Below are 24,725 nucleotides of genomic sequence, written 5' to 3'. Positions count from 1 at the left end.
TCTTGAATCATTGTATTGCTGAGAATAGCCAAGTCATTCACATCTGATCATCATATGATATTGCTGTCACTATGTATAATGTTCTGGTTCTGCTCATTTCATTTGCATCAGTTCACATAAATATTGACAGATTTGCCTGTAATCAGCCTGCTTATCATTTTTTATAGTACAGGTAATAGTACATTACCACAGCTATCTTTTAAGAACTCTTCTCTGAAAAAAAAAAACATAGTTAAGTTTAATCTATATTGTAAGAAAAAAAATTAAGCTCTCTGTATAATGTCTTTGATTTGTGATAAACTATTCCTAAAAAGAACTAAATTATTTATTCCTATATGGAAAGAAATATATAACATAATTGAACTATATTTTTCATATGTTATATATATATATATATGTATATATATATATATTGCATTCAGTTAGGCAAGTCAGCTTTAGGGATGATGAATAACTGATGCTCAACTTGGAAAACTAGCTCCAAAATGTCATCGATAGTTACACAATTAAAGCAATTAGTTTGAATATCTGTTCCTTAATTTATATTTCTTTGGTTTATCTCCCATTTCCTAGAAATTATGTTTCTTGCAACTTTAAATATTGTAAACTATTGCTAGAAAGATGATTCATGTTTCTTTAGGAAGTTTACAACAGAAACTTAAGCATTTGGATGATCAAAAATCATTACTCTAATAATATAATTAATCATTGTTATTGTTATTGCTAATAACAAACTATACTTTATGATTATATATAATACTACATGGTGTTTTCTCTTCCCTTTCCTGAGTTCTCAAAAGCTATGCCAGTAGAGCTTTGACAAATTAACCAAACTGGAATGACTTTGAATATTCACTTGATGGTACTTTGTATGACCATCATCCAAGGACTAGCCTTGTTAAATTTGAGAAGGCTCTGCACAGTCAACAATAATAGTTTCTACTGTATGTATGCTATTATGTTCAGACTAAAAATGCTTCATGCAGTATTTTATAAGGCACTCTCATTTCAGCTCGATCCTCACAGGAACCTTGAAATGTAGGCATCATATGTAATATCAGCATATGTTATCATAAAAAATTGATTCACTCTGATTATTTTTATGAACTTTTTCATGTTTTGGAAAGGTGTAGTATATTTGTCTATGCAATGTTGTATGAACCACTACAGCATTTTAGTTTCTAGAATCACTTGCCAGCCAAATAGATACCATTTAATATTTCTCATTTTCTTTCAGAAAAAAGCAGCAGATCATCCCAAGAGAACTCCTTCTATTTGGTTAGCAATGTACAAGGCCTTTGGGCGACCAATCCTGCTGAGCAGCACATTCCGCTATCTGGCTGACCTTTTGGGCTTTGCTGGACCTCTGTGTATTTCTGGAATAGTTCAGCGTGTAAATGACACTGTGAAAGCAACAGAGAGAGTAAGTTCATGATACGTTATTGTCACATCATTTCTTTTTTATTTGCTCTTTCATACTTTCTAAAATGTTTATTTTCAGAGAATTTTATGGTGTGAAAAAAGATGGGTTAACATCTGTAAGGAGGAAATATCCTTTAGGTACCTATGAATGGGTCAAGCAGTAACTTTTCTTGATTTAGAATTAGAGGAAAGCTAGGTACACCCTTATGGACACCCTCGATTTTAACTTTTAAAAAATTGGATTGGTTAAAAAAAGAAGGATGAGTAAAATGCCCAAAATTCTACAGTAGGCACTTACCATGGCCCAACCATAAAGAATACTGTCTTATGGGCTAACCCTCAGAAAGAAAAGGATGAGGAAGAATGCTAAGGACAACAAAAGAGAGGGGGTTTTGTTCTATCTATGTAATAGAAGGATCAAAAAAGGCAATGATCTTTGGATTGGAAAGGAAAAATTAAAAATAGTTAATAGAGTTGGGGAAGGCCATCAGGATCAGAGAATGACAAATGTTTCCCTAATTCTGTATTGCTTTTTTTAAGAAAAAAAAATGGAGTCTAAAAACTATAAGCCAGTTGGTTTGACTTCAATTCCTGGCATAATTCTAGAGCACATTATTAAATCATTGACAACTGAGTCAGGGATCATGAAGAGCTAACATTTCTTTGTCAAGAATTTGTCAAGTCAGATAATAACCTTGTTTCATTTTATGACAGGGTAACTAGACTGCTATAGAAATAGTTCCCTAGATTTTAGCAAAATAATTTGACAGTGTTTCTCTGCTATTCTTATAGAAGAAATGGTGAAATAGGGTTATATGAGAATAGAGTTTAGAACTAGGACTTGATTGAATGACTGAACTCAAACACTAGTCACTTTTTTTTTAAAGCAATTGGGGTTAAGTAACTTGCTTAAGGTTACACAGCCAGTTATTTCTGGGTGTGGTGCTGAGTATATGAGCCCAGATTTGATCCAGGTCATCCCGACACTGGAGCTGGTGCTCTTACTTGCTGAGCCACCTGGCCGCCCCTACTAGTCACTTTCTAAGGAGATCTTTAGTAGAGTGTGCTAGGGATCTGTGCTTGGTCCTGTGTTTAATATTTTTAAGTGACTGAGCATAATGGTATAAATGGCATGATTATCAAATTTATAAATGACATAAAAGTAGGTTACATTTGTTGATTTGTTTCAGTAATATCCAACTTTTGTGACCCCGTTTTGGGGTTTTCTTGGCAAAGATACTGGAGTGCTTTTCCATTTCCTTCTCCAAGCTCATTTTACAGATGAGAAAATGAGGCAAATAGTGTTATTACTTGCAAGGTCGTACAGGTAGTAAACATCTGAGGTCAAATTTGAATTCAGATCTTTTTTACTCCAGTTCCAGCACTCTATCCGCTGCACCACCTAAAATCAGGAGAGAGAGCCAAAATGCTAAATGAGACTCAGGAGCCAAAAAAAGATCTCAACAAGACAATGATTTCTTGAGAGTTTAATGGGTTCTATCTCCCCCATCCCCATCCCACTTAGGACTGCAAGCAAATAATGGATATGGCTTGGGTATCTGACTGTATGGCTCTTGAGGTGCCTTTGAACTCTGAAATCACATTATTTCATCAATCAAATTAACTGCAGTCTTGCAAATTTTGTTGCTTGGGAGTGTGGTGGTTTCATCAATAGAAATGGATTTTCATGTTTTATTTCAACACTAGGAATTTTTTTATAATGGGGTAACCGACTCAACTCTTCTAGTCATCAATTATACTTGATTTTTAAACAAATGTTAATTTGTGATTATCAGTCTAAATCAGGGTTGTAATATTGCTTTTCATATATTAGCTTTTAAAAAAATCATAATTTCCCATAGGCTTGAATGTAGTTGCCAGTTCACTCCTTCCTATCACTAAATTACCCTCAAACTGATTTATTTCATGGCTCTAATACATCATGTGAGAATATATTTTCTTCATATATGCTTATCATATATTATCATAATTGCAGGCATGTTATTCTCAATCCTAGTTGTTGGGAAGACCAAATAGAAATGAATATCTTAAGTTATCAAGATATTCAATATCAATATATCAGTATCAGGAGTTCGGAACTCCGGTGGGCTGTGCTGATGTGATGTCAGCAAGAAATTTGATATCAGTATAGTAAACCTCTGGGAGGGGAGAGCCACCATGTTGCCTAAGGAAGGACAAACTGGAAGCAGAGCAGTTTAAAGCTCTTGGGCAAAACAGAGAAACCCAATCTTTAGACACACACACACACACACACACACACACACACACACAAAACAACAACAGCAACTCTCTGCTGGAATAATTGATTAAGGGTTTTTGCATCATTTTAATTGCACCACCATGCTTCTGACCACTAAGGTTTGAAAACTTGGAATTATTTCTGATTCATAGAATCATGTGATCTAAGAGCTTTAAGAGACCTCAGTGGACATGTAGTCCAAACCATACATAGTCCATATCTACCTTAATGGTATAATGATAAATTTAAATCATCATGTGCCCCAGTTATCACTGTTGGTGGAAAATTCAAATTAACTATACTATATTATATAGTTCTTTGAAGATTTGAAAGAACAAAGATTCCCAAGAAACTGAAACCCACTTGCTTATATTTATTAAGCTTATTTTGATTTAGGTTTTGTGCAGCTGACCACATATTTCTTTTATAGCTGCTATCATTATTTTTGTAGCAAGTTTTTATAACTTCAATCAATTAATCAAATATTATGTGCAGAGGACTGTGCTTTAGACCATGAGAGTTACAAAGGAAATGTAAGATTTGGGCCTTGCGCTCAACGTGTTGAAAGTCTTATTGATTATATAATATATACATTAAACGAGACAGGATACAACAGTGTTCAGTTCAGTACTACAGTCAAGTCCAACGGGAGTTCAAAATAGGAAAGATTAATTAAATTGATAATCTTTTAATTTAATGCAATGCACTTCAATGAGCATTAACTAGGAAGTTACCTAATGTAGAGGTTAGAAAGCCTTGCAGTCAGGAGATCTGAGTATAAGTCAGGATTCTGACACATACTAGTTTTGTGTCCCTAGACAAGTTACTGAAATTCTTAGTCCCCTTTGGCATCTCTCTAAGACTTTAAATGCTGGAACCTGGTGGTGTTGGCAGAGGGAATTTCCCCCCTAGGAACTCTGTACACAGATGCAAGTATGTATCTAGATTTTTTTCTTAAAGCATGCATTTCATGCCTGCTATAAGCAAGGCACTGTAGATTCAAAAACAAAATGGCAAATAGTCCCTACCTTAAAATATCTCAGTTCTACCAGGAGATACAACATGAAAATAATTAATTTTATTTAAATTAAATTATATCATTTATAAATATTCATTTTATTTATATTAACTATTATACAAATAATCTATTTTAATGTAATTTGATGAAATAGAAAACACTGTAACTAGGATGATCAGGGAAGGCTTCCTCTGGCACTTGAGATAAGTCTTGAAGGAAGCAGAGAAGAGGCTAAGACACAGGGGTGATGAGAGGACTACATTCTAGGTGTGTATAAAATCATAGATGTAACAGACAAGGCCAAGCTCAGGGAACAGCAAGTAGAACAACTTAACTGAATTACAGAGTGTGTGAAATGGAGTATAATGAAATAAGTCTGAAAAGGTAAACTGGATGCAGGCTATGAGGGGTCTTAAAGGAGATTGCCATGTTGAAGGGTTTTTATTTTTTTAGAGGTAAATAAGGAGGACAAGAAGGTTCTTGAGTAGAGGAGTGACATGGTCAGACCTGGGTTTGGGGAAGATTATTGTGGCAGTTGTGTGGAGAATCCTGGAATGCTTGTATTTATAAGATCATTATGTGATTTTAAAGAAGAAATGGTCAAAATAAATTCAAAGGATCTTACACTTAGAGCTGGAAAGTGCCTTAGTGACCTTTGGAACTAAAGCATAATTTATATTTAGGTTTTTGATGACATATCATCTTTTTTTTAACATTTAAAGTAGCTCTTGCTCTAAAGAATTTTATAGCTGTCATACCAGGTAGTATGCCAGGTGTATTAGTTTTTCTAATTTTTTTCTTTTTTTATGTCAAGCCTTCAGGTTCACTGACCTCAAAAGAATTTCTTGAAAATGCTTATGTGTTAGCTGTTCTTCTATTCCTGGCCCTGATTCTACAAAGAACATTTTTACAGGCCTCCTACTATGTCACCATAGAAACTGGCATTAATCTTCGTGGAGCTTTGCTGGTAAATATGTGCTGTAATATATTTATGTCTTCAAAATATATCCAATTATTATAATATCTGACAATACAATAATCATAATGATCTTTAATTTATCTTTAAATTAAGTAGGTTATATAAGCAATATTTCCAAGGAAGTGTATTGAAGATAAATAATAGAAATATTCGTTGTTTTGTACTCTTCATCACAATTCATTTTATGCCAAGAAATTATGACTTTGATTATTTGGGGACACACTTCATGTTTCATCTCATATATTAGGATCATAATTATAAGAATTTTATATGATAGAAGTCATATAGAAAAATGTATAAAAGATGGATTTTCAGTCCAAATAGCAAGTTTAAAAAGAGATTTTTGAATCCTGTACATGTCTTAACCTTCCCATTTAATAATGAAGTATTCTTTATTAAGACTATAATTTTATGTGTTTCATTTCTTTCTTCTAGGCAATGATATACAATAAGATCCTGAGGCTTTCTACATCCAATTTGTCCATGGGTGAGATGACTCTGGGACAAATCAATAACTTGGTCGCCATAGAAACTAATCAGCTCATGTGGTTCTTGTTCCTGTGTCCCAATCTATGGGCCATGCCTGTTCAGGTAGAGCATCAAAGTAAGGTTTTAATTTATTAAAAAAAAAGAAGTGGAAAGTCAGCTTACTAAGACCTTTTGGGGAAGTTGTCAAAAGAACCCTTTACATTAGTGTTAGTTTTCCATACTGAAAAAGGAGAACTGTGGAGGGTGAAAGATGAAATGATTCAGGAAACAAAAGGTTCAATCTTCTCAGCATATTGATTTATTAAGCAATACTTGGCAATTGCCCAACAGACTGGCAGCAGACTGTCTCAGTTTAGTCCTGGACCCCAAATACGGGGTGAATTCAGATTTTTATTTATTAAAAACAATTAATTAAAAGGAAACAGTACAACAATAGGTAATCTGATTTCTAATTGAAGGAAAGATTAGGGACTTTCCAAGTTGGGAAGGGGAGAGCAAACAAGTGCAGTTCCCTGAAATCAGAAAGTGTCACACTCCTCCAAGGGTCTGTAAACAAGGAAAGAAACGTGGAAACAATAATTAGTTGATCAGTATGGGGCCAGTTTTCTGATAAAATATGTGAGTTGCTCGAGATATTTAATTGTGGAAAAATTCTTTGCAACAATTTTAGGATCTAAATGGGTTTCTGGTCAGCATAACCCAGGTTCTTGGTTAAGGTTATCCCAGTAGCAGGTAGAAGTGGTCCAGCTTTTCGACCACTCAGAACTAGGTTCAAACAATGCACTAAGGTTTTCTCCCAATTCCCACAATTGAATAAAGTTTTTTTTTCACGTAATAGAAATTGGATTAGATCCTTAGCTGAATAGAAAGGGAACTCAGCTAGCCCCAGAATCATCACAAGATGGAGTCAGTGTGGTTCACGTGATTCCCATAATAAGCCACTTGCTGTCCTAATGCCCTCAATTTCCTCAGAACACAATTATAAACCTAAGTATGTAAGCCTTCCCATGTCTTAATCCAATGCCTCATTTTGGCTTGGTCATGACCCAGGGCTATTAAATACTGTGACAATGGAGAAAAAACTTTTGGGGGCCCTACTTAGAAGTATTACTTAACGTACAATCCTGGTGACTATATGCCTGCCTTCTGAAGAATCACTTAGTTAAGTTTGAAAAAAGTTATCCCCAGGCTGTCCACAGTCTACAGAATTGACCTTCAAATACATCTTTGGGCAAAGGCCCTCCATCCACTGGTTAACTAGTAGGTGCTCTCTTTTTTGGACATCTTGCTGACTTGTTATTTCTTCTGGCTCCAGTTTAGGTATTCTTTCTGTCAACTACTACTAAATGCCAGTTTTTATCAGTAATTTTTTGAAGGGAACGCCTATTACTTGGAAGAGATTTTAGAGGTAGGAGAGAATATAAAAGAAAATCCTTTAACTTAAAGCACACAGTTTTTTCTGTGGTCCATAAAGAAGGAAACAGGATCCTAACTGGTATTGTTTTTCAGTCATTTTTTCAACATCTTTTTTTTGCACCAAGTTTATTCTAGGCACTTGATGGGTTAGGGGAATCTCCAGAAGTTTGTACTGTCATGTGAGCCAAGAACCTTTTCTCACACTAGCAGTTCTGCCTCTTTTTCTAGTCAATGTATCTTCAATACAGCCAGGTTTTTATTTTTGGTCACATTTACTCTAATTACTCGTGTGTGGGTATATGCGAGCCAAAGGGCTGTCTTTGCTCTCTCCTGTCTTCTAAACTCCAAATTTTCCTTTTCTAAGCCTTATTTGGCTTCTAAAGTTCTTCTAGTCCCTGGGTGAAAAGCACCCAGGTTACTTTTAAATCACGTGTGTTCCATTTGCACAACCAGCATTGGAATCCAATTTTTTTCTTTGATAAGTATTTTAGGATTTTTAGACAGTCAGGGATCTGTAAACCCTGAGGTAGGATTTTTTAAAAATAAAGTAATTAAAACCAGGGTTGAGGGAATCATATTTATCAAATAAATGATGTAATACAATCTGGAATTCCAAAATTCCAAATAAAGAAATTTTATTTAAAAATTTTTTTGGCAAAATTAGTTCTCAAAGACCAGATCATAGAGGAATTTCAATGTGTCAGGGGCTACTATGAAATAGTACTTGGAATATTGCAGTAGGAAACATTTAAGAAAACTTAGCTTATTTAAAACTGTTTGATCTAGAAGTTGGGAGATGTAAAAATACAACTTGAGTTGAGAGTACCAGGATTCTTATCTTACCTCTCCCAACTAAGTATGTAAACTTGAACAAATTACTTATTTTCTTTGGGCCTCATTTTTCTTATCTGTAAAATAAGGAGCTTCTCTAAGGTCACTTTCAATCATGTCTGTGGTTTCTCAACAATCTTGACAGCCACAGAGCTGAGTACAATATTTATGTATCAAAAGATTCTTTGCATCAAAAAATATTAACTATTAGTTTCCATTATTATTAATAATGCACAAAGGATTCATAGTTTCATCAATCCAGATTAAAACTCTTCTACAACTTTATAAGAAGTCTTTGGTAATTCTTGTGACCAAAAACATCATTGCCCAGAAGCTAGCTGCAGATAATTCACCAAACTAGATTGGTCCTTAGCATACACACACACACACACACACACAAATGCGTGTCTGCATATGTATGCACACATATACATACTCACATATACATATTTTTAAAACTATTTACATGTTTTTTCATGGATTCATAATCTATTCCTCCCACTGAACAAACCAAAAAGAAAACTTTCGTTGCAAACATGTGTAATACAAGTAAATAAATTCTCACATTAGTCACACCCCAAAATGTGTTTCCCTTTGTATTTTGGGTTTATCACCTCTCAGGTAAAAGGTGAGTGCTACGTTTCATCTTTAGTCTTCTCTTCTCAAGGTTGATTACTGAAATGACTACTGCTCAAAAATCTTTTTAAAATTTTTGAGTTCTTTGTTATGTTGACTGACATTGGTTAAGCTTCTGAAGAAAATGGTGATAAGCATCGTTAATGTTTATGTCTTTTTCTGTTACCTATTTTAATAGGTCAGGTTGTAGTTATCACAATAGTTTGTAGTGTCTTTTTACTTTTAGAATTTGTTGCAATTTGATGATGATTTCACTTTTTTTCTTACTAATTGATATGTCTGTGCACAGAGTGCTGGTTCTTAAACATCTGTAAGAATTCATTGATCAGTAACTATATCAAAAACTACTTTCAAAACAAAGTCAACTGGAAGAATCTTTAGCATTTTCTCTAAGTAGAGTCTTCATACTGTCTTATGAAAGAAATACTCATGTCAGGAAGAAGACTTACATGTTTTCTTACAAACTTGTGGCTGCTTTTGTATCAGATCTTAACCCTATATTCCATCATATTTTCTCCCCAATTAATCCCTGTGTCCACCTTCACATTGAAGTCACTGAGTCTCAAAATGTAGATTGACATGATTTGGAGGATGATATAATTTCTTTATTTTCCTATCTTCTGCAACAAATATTGATTCATAAGCTGTAATTATCCTGATTATATTTTTGCTTATGCTTATCACAAATACTTTAAGAGCTAATGATTAGTTACTGCATGAATAAATTCCTTGTTTCTTTTTGATGCATGAGAAAAAGATCTACACCATTTCCTTTGTTTTTCTTTCCAGGAGAACTTGTGAGCCATCAGACTGTTTAACTGTAACTTCCTTTATCCTTTTGGTTGCATTTCTGGCCCTTTCAATATTGATATGCTTCAGTTCCTCTGATAGTATGCCAATCTGTTGGTCTTTGGATAAAAATGTTATTAGAGTTTGATGTCTTACAGTCAGAGTAGTATTAATAAGTGGTCTAAAAAACTCTAATTCACAGAAACCTCTAGTCCCTTTCTCATCATTCTTACCATGGTTACTGAAGCATAGATTGTACAAGACTTAATTCCATTTTGTATTTTTCTTTGTTTCATCTATTACCATAGCCAAATAACATCACTTAGTGGTCAGTCTGTCGATGATGAGACTCTTTTGGTTTTCCTTAGACAGTAGACTCAATCTAATGTTGAGATGTGAAGACTACTTAGCATGTTATCACATGTCAAGGTGTGTTGTACACTCAATTTTCAAGAACCCAGAGCCACTCCAACCCAATAGAAGCAATGGAATAAGCTTTTGTGGAGTCATCTTTAATTATTACCATGGAAAATTTTTCATCCCTACTGTAAACCATATATGTACATACATATACATATATAAACACATATATGCAATATTAGTAATATATAATAATAATATATTTTTATATGTTACTTTGTGAGATTAATTATTTGATAAAAATTCAGGCATTGGGATAGAGAATTAAATTTAGTTGTTGTGGGGTTGGAAGGAGGGATGTCATAGACCTAGGATGATTAGTTGAGTACCTAGAAATATTCTCAGTTAAGTAGGGCAATAAGGTTAGCATCTGGAAAGAATCCCAAAAGCATTTCAGGGGAGGACTGAAGACCAACATCTCCTACTTTACAATTTTACCGAGGGGTTGTACTGGTTGTTAATGTAGAACAAACTTTCTCAAACTTCAAACTACAGATCATGTTTTCCAGAAAAATAAATGATAAGAGTTACCGAGACCATTATTTTAGCACCCCAAGTAATTGTTTGTTAGTGATAGATGCTTCCAAACATTGACTGAACTGACTTCTTCCCCTTTTGTTACATATTGGTTCTTCACTTAAGTTCTGGTCCTATCAGCTTTTAATATCTACTGTGATACAGATTAAGAGAATATTGGTGAGGACCTCCAGTCCTTCAGTGGGTGATAGCACCTTCAAGAGAAAAAAAATGCAACTTTAATATTCTTCTTCCCCCTCCCCCCCACCTATAGAGACTGATATAGGTCAAGTCAGGAAAGTGGGTATTCTCAGCAGCCTAGGGAGGTAAAATTGTATGAAATAGCAGAATGGTTGACTGTCAAACTAAGAATGAATTCTTTGATCTACATTTTCTCAGGTAAATCATAATAATCTCAACTGTTGAAAAAAGGAGTTGATTTCCTAATAGACGATGGTCTCTCTGATTCTTTTTTAAAATTTACTATATAGTTAAAAAGGATTAAATTTTCCATTAAGAAGAATTCCCATATGAGACTTCCCTCTGTTCCTTCCTCTTTACATGTGTTTTTCTCCTTAGATCATAATGGGAGTGATTCTGCTCTATAACTTACTTGGATTAAGTGCGCTGGTCGGTGCAGCTGTCATAGTGTTACTTGCGCCAATTCAGTACTTCATAGCTACAAAGTTGGCTGAGGCTCAGAAGAGCACTCTGGTAAGTTCCATCATTTGGCTTCTCTCTTAGGAAAATCTCGTGCTGCTATTTACTTTCAAATATAGGAAATTGATATATATCACTTGGGATATCTTGGAAGTATATTGCTCATGTGTTTAATCTTGATTCTTGAACTTTTATGTTATCTTAAGCAGAAAACATGAATTTCTCATGTTCCAAAGATCATTTAATAAAAAGAATTACAAATCCAAGACTTGAAGCTCTTAGGTTCCCAAATGCCACATGGACAGATTTTGATATTATTAATTACCCTGAAGTTATAAGACTGTGAACCCCATTCTAAAATACTTTGCCTAAGGAATTAAAATTAGCACAACACACTTAGAGTCCTTTGGTGCAAAATATATATCAAGGTACAAGAAAAGGGTCAGTTTTGATGCTTCTGAAAACTAAATTTCCCAAGAGTAGAATCACAACTTGTGATGAGATATGGAACTTAAGTGAAAGATTTCAGCGGCAGCTGTTTTGGTTAAATATGCTCCTGGTTAGCTTAACAAGGGGAGGGGAAAAAAAATCCTTGACCTTCTTTGGCTCTACTGTTCCATGGAAACATTATTTGAGTATGAATTGGCCCATTTTGAAGGAATATTTGAGAATTATGAAATTGTTGACAGCAATTTAGAAATAAAGTTTGATTAAATATGAGCCAGTGATCTCCATAAATCTGTAACGTTTAGCATGGCTTTTACTGCTGAAAGAATTGTTTCCCATGATCAATTTTCTTGTACTTCTTGCACTCTATACCTTGCATCTCTGTGACTACTGATGGAAATTTCATGTGATTAAATTATGCCCTGAAAACACATGTACACTACTTCTTGCATGGCAGGGGGGACCCTAGAATAGCTACATCATATTTGAGGTACTCAAAACATAGATCACAAGCCCCTTTCACTATGTTTACTTTTATTAATCAGTCAGTGCACAAAATTATTTCAAAGCAAAGTCATTTCTTAATATAATAACAGTAATAAAAATATCAATAGAACATTACTCTCATAAGCCTAGGACATACTTTGCCAATAGTATACACTTCATTAGTGGGAAATGTGAACACATAGAGGGATCGTTTATGAGAGCACAGGTCTAAGGACTACGTGTGGCCATGGAACTAGTGTGGAGAGGCAACTCATGCCTCTGATGGCTCAGAGCCACAAATGCCTTCAAATAATATCATCAAGCTGCTTTCTCTGTTCCGGTCTATAGGTGAGTCAGCCATTCTCTCTTCCTATATGGTATCCTGAAGTCTCTGTCTAATCTCCTCACTTCCTACCCTACATGGCATAGTATTGTCTAGGAGTCCTACCCCTCTTCTTATATGCCCAAACAATATGTTATAAAGTTTATTTCAAGGCATCTTTCTTACTTCTTCCATGACATGTTTTTTACTATTTGCCCTTAGTTCAAATTTTGCTATTTATAGCTCTGAGAAAAAGTAAATCACAAGCCTCAACAAGATAGGACAAACGTACTTCCTCTGTGTGGAAGACTTCTTATATTAGTGTTTCATCAAAGAATCAAAAGATGAAGAAATTTTTGAGTTATAAGGCTTTTTAGAAATCATGTCATCCAAAATGTGGTTTGACAGATAAGGAAACTGACATGCGGAAACAAGAAATGTCTGTCCCCCATGTGACACAGCTGATTGATGGACAGAGCCAAAATAGGATGTCTTCTACTTTTTAGTATTAAGTTCTCTCTAACACACATAACTACTTTGTTCTTTCATTTAAACTCTTCTCCCATTTTCTTGTTTCATTATTTTGCAGGATTATTCTACTGAAAGGTTGAAGAAAACAAATGAGATCCTAAAAGGCATCAAGCTTTTGAAGCTGTATGCCTGGGAGCACATATTTTGCAAAAGTGTAGAGGAAACAAGAATGAAGGAACTGACCAGTCTCAAAACCTTTGCACTTTACACATCACTTTCCAGTAAGTTCATAAGATTAAGAGTTGGTGATTAGAGGTAATCTCTGTTTCCCTCATTTTATAGTTGAGGAAACTGAGTCCTAGGGTGATGAAGTGATTACTTAAGGTTACATAGGTATTAAGTAGCAAAGTCTGGAATTTAGTGTCAGTCTGCTTGACTCAGGCCTCCATCTATCAGTCTGCCTGTTGTTGTTGGGAGAGTGTTAAAGGTGACTAAAAATTGCTTGTGTCCTATTTGGTTTCAATTTGTGGTTCTGAAATTTTTGAAATTCATGTGAAAGAATAATAAGTTTAAAGTTCAGTGAGACATTTAATCCACTACTGAAAGACTTATTTTTTAATAAACTTTTTCTAATTAATTTTGTATTTTATATGTTATAACTTTTATTGGGAGAATCTCTATTAGTACACAATTCAAGGACATACTTTTAAAATCTTTTATAATTACAGTGATCCCAAATCAACTCTTTAGTATTTCCATGCATATTATTTTACTCTATAAATTATGCAAAAAAATTTTAAATACAAAATCTTTTTTTTTACTTTTTCCCATCTAATCATGTTGCCTTTTTAAAAATTGTATTTCCAAATCAGAAGAAACTAACCCTGAACATTTTTCAGTTACTTTCCCTGTACCATAGGATACTGCAAGTTCAGAAAATGTCAACTAATCTGTTCATTTAAAACTCATTTAAACCAAACAAATATGCAACAAAATTATACCCTAGATAGAGAAACCCAGATCGATATCATTTAATATTAATGCTATTGTCATTTCAGCCAAGTACCAATCCAAGTCAAGAATGGTCTAGATCTCAAAGAATATTTCAGATCAGCCTGGTTGTTGCCTCGTGGGATTTTGTTGTGGTTATTCTTTGGTTAGATTGCTAAATATCACATAGAGATGATGATAAGATTTAGAGCTGGACAAGACTTTAGAAATCTCATGAATACTGCAAACAACCAGCTAAGTTGGAAGAGGCAGATATTTTTATTAATAGTAGCCACCTTGGTAAGTGGTTTCATCTGGCTATTTCTGGAATGTTAATGAAAAGATACAATTTTGTGCCTCAACTGATGACCTCCAGGATCAAATATAAAATCCTCTGTTTGGCATTTGGAGCCCTTCACAATCTGGCTCCTTCCTGTATTTTGGACTTATATTTCATTTTGGTTCACTATGTTATGAATCAGTGACACCGACCTCTTTGATGTTCTTCTCACATGACATTCCTTATTCCAACTTCGTGACTGTTCACTAGCTGTTCTCCAAGCCTGGAATGCTCTTCCTCCTCCTAGCTTCTGAGGCTTCTTTCAAGGCTAGGTTCAAGTCTCATCTACTGCAAGAGGGCTTCCTGGGTTCTTCCCTCTCTCCTCTCTCCCAGTCCTCCATGATTAGTACTTTCTCTCTAATACTTTTATTTATCTTTAATTTATCATGAATATAGATTTTTTACATAGTTGTTTGCATGTTGCATCCCTCATTAGAGTGTGAGCTCCTTGAGGACAGGAGCTGTTTTTACCTTTCATTAAATCCCCAATACTTAGCACAATCCCTGACATATCGTATGTACTTAATGATTATTAACTTTTCTTGATTTAACTTGAAGCAACCAGGGCTTGTCATAAGCAAAATTGTGAGGCAGATTTTCAGGACCTCTGCAAATCCCCAAGAAAGTATTAGTTATTCTTTTACTATATGTTCAGAACTGTGCTATGGACTATGGGGTGGCAGTATAGAAGAAGCTATGACAGTATCCCTTCCCTCAAAGGATTTATAGTCTTTGTAGATAAGATTACTGACAATGAAACAAGAATGATCATTAGAAGTAACACATTCTAAGAGTTCACAGAAGTTGGGTGAAGTACTCAGATGAAGAAGGGGTGAAGTGCTCATGGACGAGGTAAGGCTTGTACTAGTACTTTAAGAAAAGATAGTACACATGTATAAAAATATAGCAGCTCTTTTTGTGGTGGCAAAGGATTGGAAATTGAGGGGATGGCCATCAGCTGGGGAATGACTGAAAAAGTTGTGGTATATGAGTGTAATAGAATACTGTTTTGCTATAAGAAATTATGAGCAGAAGGACTGAAAAACCTGGAACTGATGCTGAGTGAAGTGAGCAGAACCGGGAGAACATTGTACACAGTCACATTGTGTGAACATTGTCCACAGTCACATTGTGTGAGGATTAATTTTGATAGACTTAGCTCTTCTTAAGAGTGCAAGGACCTAAGACAACCCCAAAAGACTCATGATGGAAAATACTATCCACATCTCTCCTCTCCCTCACCCCAAGACAGCATGCAAAATAATATCCACATCCAGAAAAAGAGCTATGGAGTCTGAATGCCAATTGAAGCATATTATTTGCTCTCTCTCTCTTTTTTCTTATTTCTTGTGGTCTCTCACATTGGTTCTAATTCTTCTTTAGAACATGACTAATGTGAAAATAGGTTCAATACAAATGTATATGTAGAACCTATATAACATTGCATGCTGTCTTGGGGTGAGGGAGAGGAGAGATGGGGAGAAAATCTGGAACTTAAAATATTATGGAAATGAATGTTTGAAACTAAAGATAAATAAATTTTTAAAAATATTTTTTCTAACAAATTAGGAAAAGAAACAGCTTTAGAGTATTGATCAAAACATTTAGTTAAGAATCAAGAAAAACTAGGGGGTGGCTAGGTGGCGCAGTGAATAGAGCACTGGCCCTGGAGTCAGGAGGACCTGAGTTCAAATGTGGCCTCAGACACTTGACACAATTACTAGCTGTGTGACTTTGGGCAAGTCAGCCCTAATTGCCCTCCAAAAAAAGGCAAAAAAAACCCCAATAAAAACTAATTACATGATCATATGATATATTTTTCAAATTGTTATATCATTTTATATATTTTTCTGTGTTTCATATTCTATATAAATCATTTTCTGTATTTCTAGATATTTTCTATATTTCAGTCAATTTATATTAGTTGAACTACATGTCAAAATTCAGTAAAATGATCTCCAAGAAACTGAGTTATCTTGTTGTGTTGGAATTCTGAATCCTTTTTATATTTACTATTGCTTAAAATAAATGGACCACTTGTTTAAAAAAAAAAGAAATAATAGCATGTAGAAAAGCAGAAATGAAAGGGCAGACTATTCACAATGACAGATTACAGTGAGTGGAAAGGAGGGGCCACTCAAATTTAGGAAAGTTCCAGAAGTAGGACATTGTTATGGGAAAAACTCTAACTGGAGGAGACTTATCTGACTAGAGGATATTAGGGAGTAGTGGGAAAGAAAATTGGTTGACGTGGAGTAAATTATGGACACGTGAAGAGTTTAGATTTGTTGCATTGGGTAATAAGGAAATAAATAATATAATTTCTTTTTAATAGAGACTTTAAAATAGAGACTCTTCAGAAAACACAGTGCCTTACCTTAGAAGGAAAGAATCTAAAGGTAGGAAACCTAGGCACTGAAAAACCAGTAGGCAGATATTTTAAGGCAGGTGGAACTTTCAGTGACTCCCAAATTATATCTCGTATGTACTCAATCATCTATGAGTAAACTGATTCTCTAGGGGACTGCCCTCATGTATTATGATTTGAGCAGAGCCAAAGAGCACTTTTCTAAAATATCTTCCCACTGTTCCCTCCCATGACACCAGCTTCTGCCTCCTACCTAATTGGAAATACCTACTATTTGCATGATTCACTCCTTTGGGTCAGGCTGAAATATGTAATTTGGAGAAGAAAAGAGGTAGCATGGCTACCTCTGAATATGTTATCTCAGTAGAACTGTGTCTTTAAGGAAAGAACGATGAATCTGGTGGCAAAAAACCTTGGTTTGAATCATAACTCTACTGTTTATTAGAGTGTGACCTTAGGCAAGTTCTCTGGGGCCCTTCCGTGTTTGCTTCTTTGTAAAATAATGATAGTAATAATTTCACTGCCTATCTTACAGCATTACTGCAAGGAACATAGATTGGTGGTGTTTGGTTGTTCAGTTGTCTCACTTTTCATGACCCCATATGGGGTTTTCTTGGTAAAGATGCTGGAGTGGCTTGCCATTTGCTTTCTCCAGTGGATTAAGGCAAATGGAAGTTGAATGGCTTGCCCAGGGTCAACAGCTAGTTGACTGAGGCCACATTTGAACTCAGGTCTTCCAGGCCCAGTGCTGGATTCACTGAGCCATCTAACTGCCTCCAAGGAATGTGTCCTATAAACTTTAAAGTCCAATAAAAGAAAAAAGTTATCAGACTAGTGAATAACAATTTACATTTATGTAGTGTGTTGAAGTTTATATAAAACATTATATGTATTTGATTCTTGGGAAAATCCCAAGAACTAAATACCATAGATAGCATTATTATTCCCATTTTACAGATGAAGAAATTGAGACTTGGAATGAAGAAATTACCTACCCATGTTCATATAACTAGAAAAGACAAGATAGAAACTCAGGGTTTTTTTTTAACTTTAAGTCCAGCATTCTTTCCACTATGGCATCCTGCTTATTACCCTTTGAAAGCAGAGCAGGATATTGGGTGAATAAGTTTTTAGGGCAGGGAATGGGTTCGTGTTGAAAGAAGATAAAAGATGACGTGCAGGAAGTGTCTCAGGGTTGGTTTATGGACAGCAGAGTAAAAGGAGGGCACTGAAGAGCTAGAGTAAGGTATCCAGATAAACTTTATCTACTTGACTGTTTTGAATAGAGCTGCCCCCGTGAACTCCAATCTGATCTGAGTGCCAGTCCGTGCCAGTCTATTTCTAGACTTCCTGGGAGATACAAACATATATACATGCATACACATATATGTATGTATATATATATATACAAACACATTTATATATGTATATGCACACACATTTATATCTGCATATATATTTAGTTATTAGGAACTAAATATTCCTTTAGATGGTTTCACTTTATTCTTAGAGAAAGCATAGGAAAGTGATGCAATCTCAAGCTTTGAGGTTAGATGTAGGAGAGAGTGTTACAGGGAAACTAAAAAACTCCTTTCCCTTCCTTGCTCAGGGAATGCCCATCCCATGCATAAAGGAGAGTCAAATATGGAAGATGCAAGATTTTTTTTCATATTGTTTTTCTTCTAAATTTTGAATGATGTTCTGGCTACACCAATATCCCCCAAACTGAACAACCAATTGTTCCTCTATGTCTGAGTTCCTTACTGATAGTTGGAGACTCCTATTAGATTGTTCTCTTTTCTTAGCTGGAGGAGCTTGCCTACATTCCTGGTGGCTGAGATGATATCTGGGAGAAAGGGCAAAGTTCTCTTGCCTTATTCCATAAAAGAATGTCCAACTCTCCATTGCCAGGCAGCCTTGTGCAGAGTTTACATATACAGTACTTCATTACCCAAGGGTTGATTCCAGTTATTTAAAAGAAAGGCAAAGCTATACCTTTACAAATTTGAGATAACTTAAGGTTGTTCTAATAGGAGGAATTTTAATTTGAGCTTGAAAGAATAGGAAATAAATGATAGGAATGAATTAAAGGAAAAAGAAATATTAAGCATAGGGTAGAAGGAGCCATGATAATGCTCAAAAAATAAAAGAGTTGAAGTTAAGTCTTGGCCCTTGTAATGTTAATAGGATTTAAGATCTTTCCCACCCATTAATAGTCTGCGTGTGGAGCCCATTAAGGGAAGCTGGCTTAGGGTAGGCTTGCTTGTAGGAAGGCTTTCATACCTTTTGCTAATTTCTAATTAGTCACTGAATCAACTGAGGGTTATGATGCCTTCTGACTCTGAGAAGTGTGTATATATACTCTGAGTTGGTATTTTGTTTTGGGGGCTTGCTTATGAAAAGGATCTTATGATTCCCTGGTGGAAATTAGATTAAGAGCTCCCCAACTGCTCAGATGTAAAGGCTCCCTCGATCCAGGGATGTATGTAAAGTGTATAGTTGATTCAGGCAGTCAGAGCCCAGTCTTTATTCCTCTGCTTGTATTTTCTCTGAAGTTCGGGGTACTTACTTTTCCTCTGAACTAGTAAATGTAACTGAAAAAGATTGTTGACCCCTTAAACATCTATCTTTCCTAGTAAAGCAGATCTAAGAACCTATGCTAGCAGCCATCCTGGATGTGCCAGTATGGTTTCCACTACAACCCCTGCTTAAAATATGTCTCCATGCTCAGAGGTTTAATTTGACATTGCTGTCAGATTTTATATTTCTACTAGTCTTAGTTTGGGTTAAGTGAATACTGATTCCCTTCTGGAATTGAACACTTATTTTTTTGACTCTGCAGTCTAGGATATCAGAAAAGGTTGTTCGTTAACAATTATAAACATTATAAATTAACAGTTATAAATGAGGTATGATGAAGATAGCAGGATGGTGACATAGAGAATGTAGTCTAGCAACTTAAATTCTAGTTCCAGATCTTTGACCAATTGTGACCTTTCTTTCTAAAACTGCAGTTTTTATTTGTGGGAAAATCATGTTGCATTGTTATCTTAGGTGTTTTAAAAATATGACTTCCAAAAAATATAACTGGAGTTGATATCTTAGTAATTGAGGGCAAAATGTGAAATCTACTTTTTCTACTTTTAACTTCAGATAATGTATTTATCATAGGCAAAAAGAATAAGCCACCACATGAACAATTTTCTAAGCTACTGGAAGTATTGTATGTATAACTCTTTTCATTATGTGAAAAGTCACTCAATAAAAGGAAAAAAAAAAACAAAAAACAATCATGGCATTGTGGGGGAGTTACTAGAAGTGATGTGAAAGCCTTGTCCTTAATTTGTATGACAGATAATATTCTTGTTAAGTTCTTCATTTTGGTTATTTCAGCTAACCAAATGGCACTTCCTTTCTATGGGAACAGAAAAGAGTACAGGCTATGTAATATTATGTATAATATAACACATCCTTCTTAAAGATGTACAGTTGTTTAGTTCACCATCCTTTTATATTTTACTGACAAGATTGTTTCCTGAACTCTGTTATTTACAATGTTTAAAATGTTATTCTGTTAAGATATAATTTTGTAATCAGAGGAGAATATTTTCCTATTGGGGTACCATGCTTGGATGACAGTGGCTAGGAAGTACCAGTTGGGGAAAGTTTATGCAATGTTATTTAACTTTGTCCTTTGTGTCTCTTGGGACACTTAAAAGTAATAATAGATGATTAATTAAACTTAAGAAAATACTTTAACAGCTCAAAGATTCTAATATATACATTTTTCCTTCCACAGTTTTTATGAATGCAGCAATCCCCATAGCAGCTGTTCTTGCAGTAAGCAAACTTTTATTTTCCTTATAGGAATAAATAAAAAACAAATGTTAGTGTTTGTAGAAATGAATTAACAAGAAACATGTAGTTGGTGATGTGCTGGTACCCACCCTCTTTCTCTTCTTGCTTCAGAAGCTATACTTTATCAGCTCTGGAACCATCTGATTATTAATATAATTTTTATTGTCATATATTTAAAATTAAAAGTAAAAGTGAATACCTTGTTATTTATAGAAATGGAAATGGGTCTACTATATTTTGTATGTTGGCATTCTCTAAGATGGGACCATACTTAAGAATACTCTTTTTTCCTCAGGAAAGCTTAATATTGATTACACTATTGATAATAAATTCAATTCATAAACATTTTGTTCAAGTGAGATGAACTTGGGTGAATTTGTCTTGCTTTTTTTTCTACTTTTAGCATTATTGGGTAATAAATGGATAAGTTCAGGTCCTTCTGACATATGAAATCAATATAATTTTTTTGGTGAGACTTTTGGGGGGCAATTCCTAATGGAATCTTTATTTGTAATTCTATAGACCTTTGTGACTCATGCTTATACAAGTAAGAAACTGTTAAAACCAGCAGAGGCCTTCGCTTCCTTGTCACTCTTTCACATCCTGGTTACACCTCTCTTCCTGCTCTCCACAGTGGTCAGATTTGCAGTCAAAGCCATTATCAGGTATGCCTTCTCTTGAAGAGTTCTACATTGTGTAGAAACATTGTATGAGCCTCACTATTTGAAAACTATTCTCTCAACTTATGGTCTCTGAAGTAGCATTCTTTGAATACAGAGTAGTATTTAAACACGATAGTATGTATAGGCACTATCTCTTTTTTGCATATTTTGGGTTAATTCTTGTGTTTTCTGCAGTTTTCTAGCTGTACATGTCTCAAAGATATATAATTCCTCCTTATCTTTTTTCCCACTTTTATCTACTCTTACAATCTATTAGCATTTATGAATTACCACTGCCAAAGTAATTTAAAAATAATATTATGAATCTTTGTATAAGAGTTTTATGCAACTAGTTGTGCATTTGGGAGGGTATATCCAGAATGCATCAGGGATCTCTATTCCAAGCACAGTAGAATGAGCAGATGAGAAAAATTTGTTGTAATGGCCAGGAAGGCAGCTAAAGCAGGTACAATGGAATGCTTAGAACCTGGAAAGAAATCAAGGATACCAAGGTCATCCACTGCATTCTGGGGCCACCACCAGTCATCTTGATTTTTGTCTTGACGCTAGACTTCGATAACTCAGGAAGAGAGAGTGAGGGTGATGACTGTGCAACTCTGCCTCACTTGAATGCAATTCGTGAGAGTCAAGACATTACCCTATGATGTCTTTGTTCCTTTTTGAAAATGAAAGATGAACAACAATCATCAATGAAGGAAAGTGAGAATGTTCTGGCAGCTTTTTGATCAACCAAGGAGTAAAAGAGTCTCTGCTCTGAAGAAGTTAACATTCTCCTAGAAAGAGACAGCAAGTTCACAGATAAATCAACATAAGATATGGGCAAAAATGCATAGTCATTTTTTGGAGGAGAACTGTGATAATCAGGAAAAGCTTTTTGAAGGAGAGAACACTTGAGCTGAGCCTCAAAGGGATCGAGGAATTCCAAGAGGCAGAGGTGAAGACAGCATCCTAGGCATAGGAAGTAACCTGTGAAAAGGAACGATTCACTTAGCTAGTAAGTGTCTGAATCTGAATTTGAACTCAGATCTTCCTGACTCTAGCCCTACTGTGCCACCTAACTGCCCTTTCACTCTATCTTCTGAAAAATTATGTAGATCACTCACTGATTTTCACAGCAACACTTGTAAATCAGACCTTATTCTAGAAGGAAACCTATTTCAAACAATGAAATTAATAAATCATAGAGCATCTCTTATTTTTGGTCTCTATTTTCATTTTCTTCATTAGCATTGGTTCCTTTCATGGTTATTTTTAAAATTCAAAATATTATCCTGTTCAGCCACAGAGGTAGAAAAAAATGATAACATAAAAGGCATAACTACTGAAATCAGCAGTATTACAAATATTAAGAGGATAGGGTAACACTTAGAGAATTTTTAATCCCTTTTTATACTTGGAAATTTCTAAATCTTCTGCAAATAATTCTAATTTAGCAGGTACTGAGATATGGTAACATTTCTTCAAGAATGATATGCTGTGCTTCATTTTCCCATTCCTACAGCGGAGTGAAAAGGCACTTGCCAATTTGATAAAGATCAGTCTGTTTGAAAGGCTGTGCTCCAGACACCTCATATCTTCCACAGAATAAGATTTCTGCTTATGTTGGTTCATAGTTTTGATAGAGATGGCAGGCCAACCCAACTCTCACTTTGTGTTCGTTCTGGGAACCCAAACTAGAGACTCCCTAATAATTGTTTCTTTTTGCCAAATTGGCCAGAATCAGTCTGCATTTTCAGTTGTGCTTAGGGGACCCGTGATCAGTCTTTGATGCCAGTTGGCCTATCATAATTTGGACAGTATCATTATAATGAAAGAAACTAGTCAGCTGATTTCAGAGTGTCCCTTATAGGATTAGAGAAATAGCAATACTTGACTTTAAAAAACTTGTTTGACTAACTTATACTAATGACCCCTTTACAAAGTATTCAAGATTTGGAGGATATTGCTTTATAGTTTGGTTAAATCCACTATTACGAGGAAATTTTATGTAGCAGTGGAGATTGGGGGGAAGTTCTTCATAAAAAGATCATTCGAGCAATGAAAGTTCTCCTCATTGTGCTCTATGACTGTGACTACAGTATGAAATCCAGTAATTAACTGAGTTATGTCATAATTCAAACTATATCCCTGACTTTATGCATCCCATGCACTTTGAACTTTCTGAATATTTTAGTGCAAAATGGACTTGTCCACAAAGTTGAGATGAGGCAGAGTGCCCTCCATTACATAAACCCTGAAGCAGACTCAACAGTGCTTTCAGGACTGGGTCCTCATTGACCAGTCTCCTGTTACATTTATAAATAATCCTGAATTAGATTTCTTTTATTTCATCATGAAACATGCTGAAGATATTCAGAGATATTTAATCTGTTACTTAGCATCATGAAGCACACTGAATATATTCAAAGATATTTAATTGCGAATAGATTTTATAGCTGGCCATTTAATCATGTTCAGCAAAAGGCATCTGGATCCTGAGGAGTCACATACCCTGGTATGGTATGCACTTGCCCTTCTAGCAGAAATGCTGAGTAAATACTCTGCTCTCTGGTTTCTAGAGTCAGTGACTTTCTTTCCTTCAACTCTGTCTCTTTTCATGGGGTAGTGCCCATTTATTGTCAGGGTTTTTTTCTGGATTTGTGAATCTACACAGCCAGAAATAAGCTCTGAAATTCTTCATACTGGGAAGCCCATTTTCTTTCTGATCTTACTCTATTTCTGTGAGAGTAAATTATGAATACACAGTAGTAGACAAACATATTTATTGTATGTAGTATTTATTTAGCATAGAATTGATGGATAGATATAGATCATAAAGAGGAAACAATGAAAAACGAAATAATAAAATATCTACCAAATGACTGTGAACCTAGCTGTCTTTTAAACCCAGGAGATCCTTCTAGACATAAGATCAGTTGAACCCAGAACATTGGAGATGTACAGTTTTAATTCTTCCTTAAGGAAGCAAAGGAGTATAAACAAGATCTTTCTGCAGGAATGAGTTTTATTCATTCTTTCTATAAACCAGCCAAAAATTCAGAAACAGATACAGAACCTCTGGCCTCTGGGTCTTTTAATTTGAGACCAACAGCATGGGAACTGTGGGAACTAGACTTGGGATCCAGGTAGGCCCAGAGAAGATAGTTGTTCTCGTTCAGGAATGTCCTGTTGCTTGTGAGAAACATTAAGTTCCTCTGAATGCATTAGTTCATTTCCAGTGAGGCAGGGTAGGGGGACCTAGTTTATAGCCTGACCTATATAGCAGAAGCCATACCTCCCTTGGATCCTCACATCCATCCTTCTCTGACCTTAAGCACAGTACCT

The 24,725-nt window shown here is 35.1% G+C and overlaps 1 protein-coding gene across 5 annotated transcripts in view; it reads left to right on the top strand.

Moving 5' to 3' along the window:
* LOC138176098 (ATP-binding cassette sub-family C member 9-like) overlaps window positions 1–24,725 on the top strand; it is a 204,682-nt gene that overhangs the window by 44,404 nt on the left and 135,553 nt on the right. For all 5 annotated transcript variants that reach the window (XM_069106826.1, XM_069106824.1, XM_069106827.1 and 2 more), the window contains 7 exons: window positions 1,238–1,423; window positions 5,515–5,667; window positions 6,115–6,270; window positions 11,356–11,490; window positions 13,281–13,443; window positions 20,660–20,700; window positions 21,241–21,383. In XM_069106826.1, coding sequence (XP_068962927.1) covers window positions 1,238–1,423; window positions 5,515–5,667; window positions 6,115–6,270; window positions 11,356–11,490; window positions 13,281–13,443; window positions 20,660–20,700; window positions 21,241–21,383 — 977 coding nt within the window. The remainder of the gene's footprint in view (window positions 1–1,237; window positions 1,424–5,514; window positions 5,668–6,114; window positions 6,271–11,355; window positions 11,491–13,280; window positions 13,444–20,659; window positions 20,701–21,240; window positions 21,384–24,725) is intronic.

Source organism: Petaurus breviceps, unplaced genomic scaffold, assembly GCF_028583685.1.
Source record: "Petaurus breviceps papuanus isolate PSGF00001 unplaced genomic scaffold, PetGlider_PUasm1.0 81, whole genome shotgun sequence".
In the NCBI taxonomy this organism is placed as follows: Eukaryota; Metazoa; Chordata; class Mammalia; order Diprotodontia; family Petauridae; genus Petaurus; species Petaurus breviceps.
This window is presented reverse-complemented; position numbering and strand designations above follow the sequence as displayed.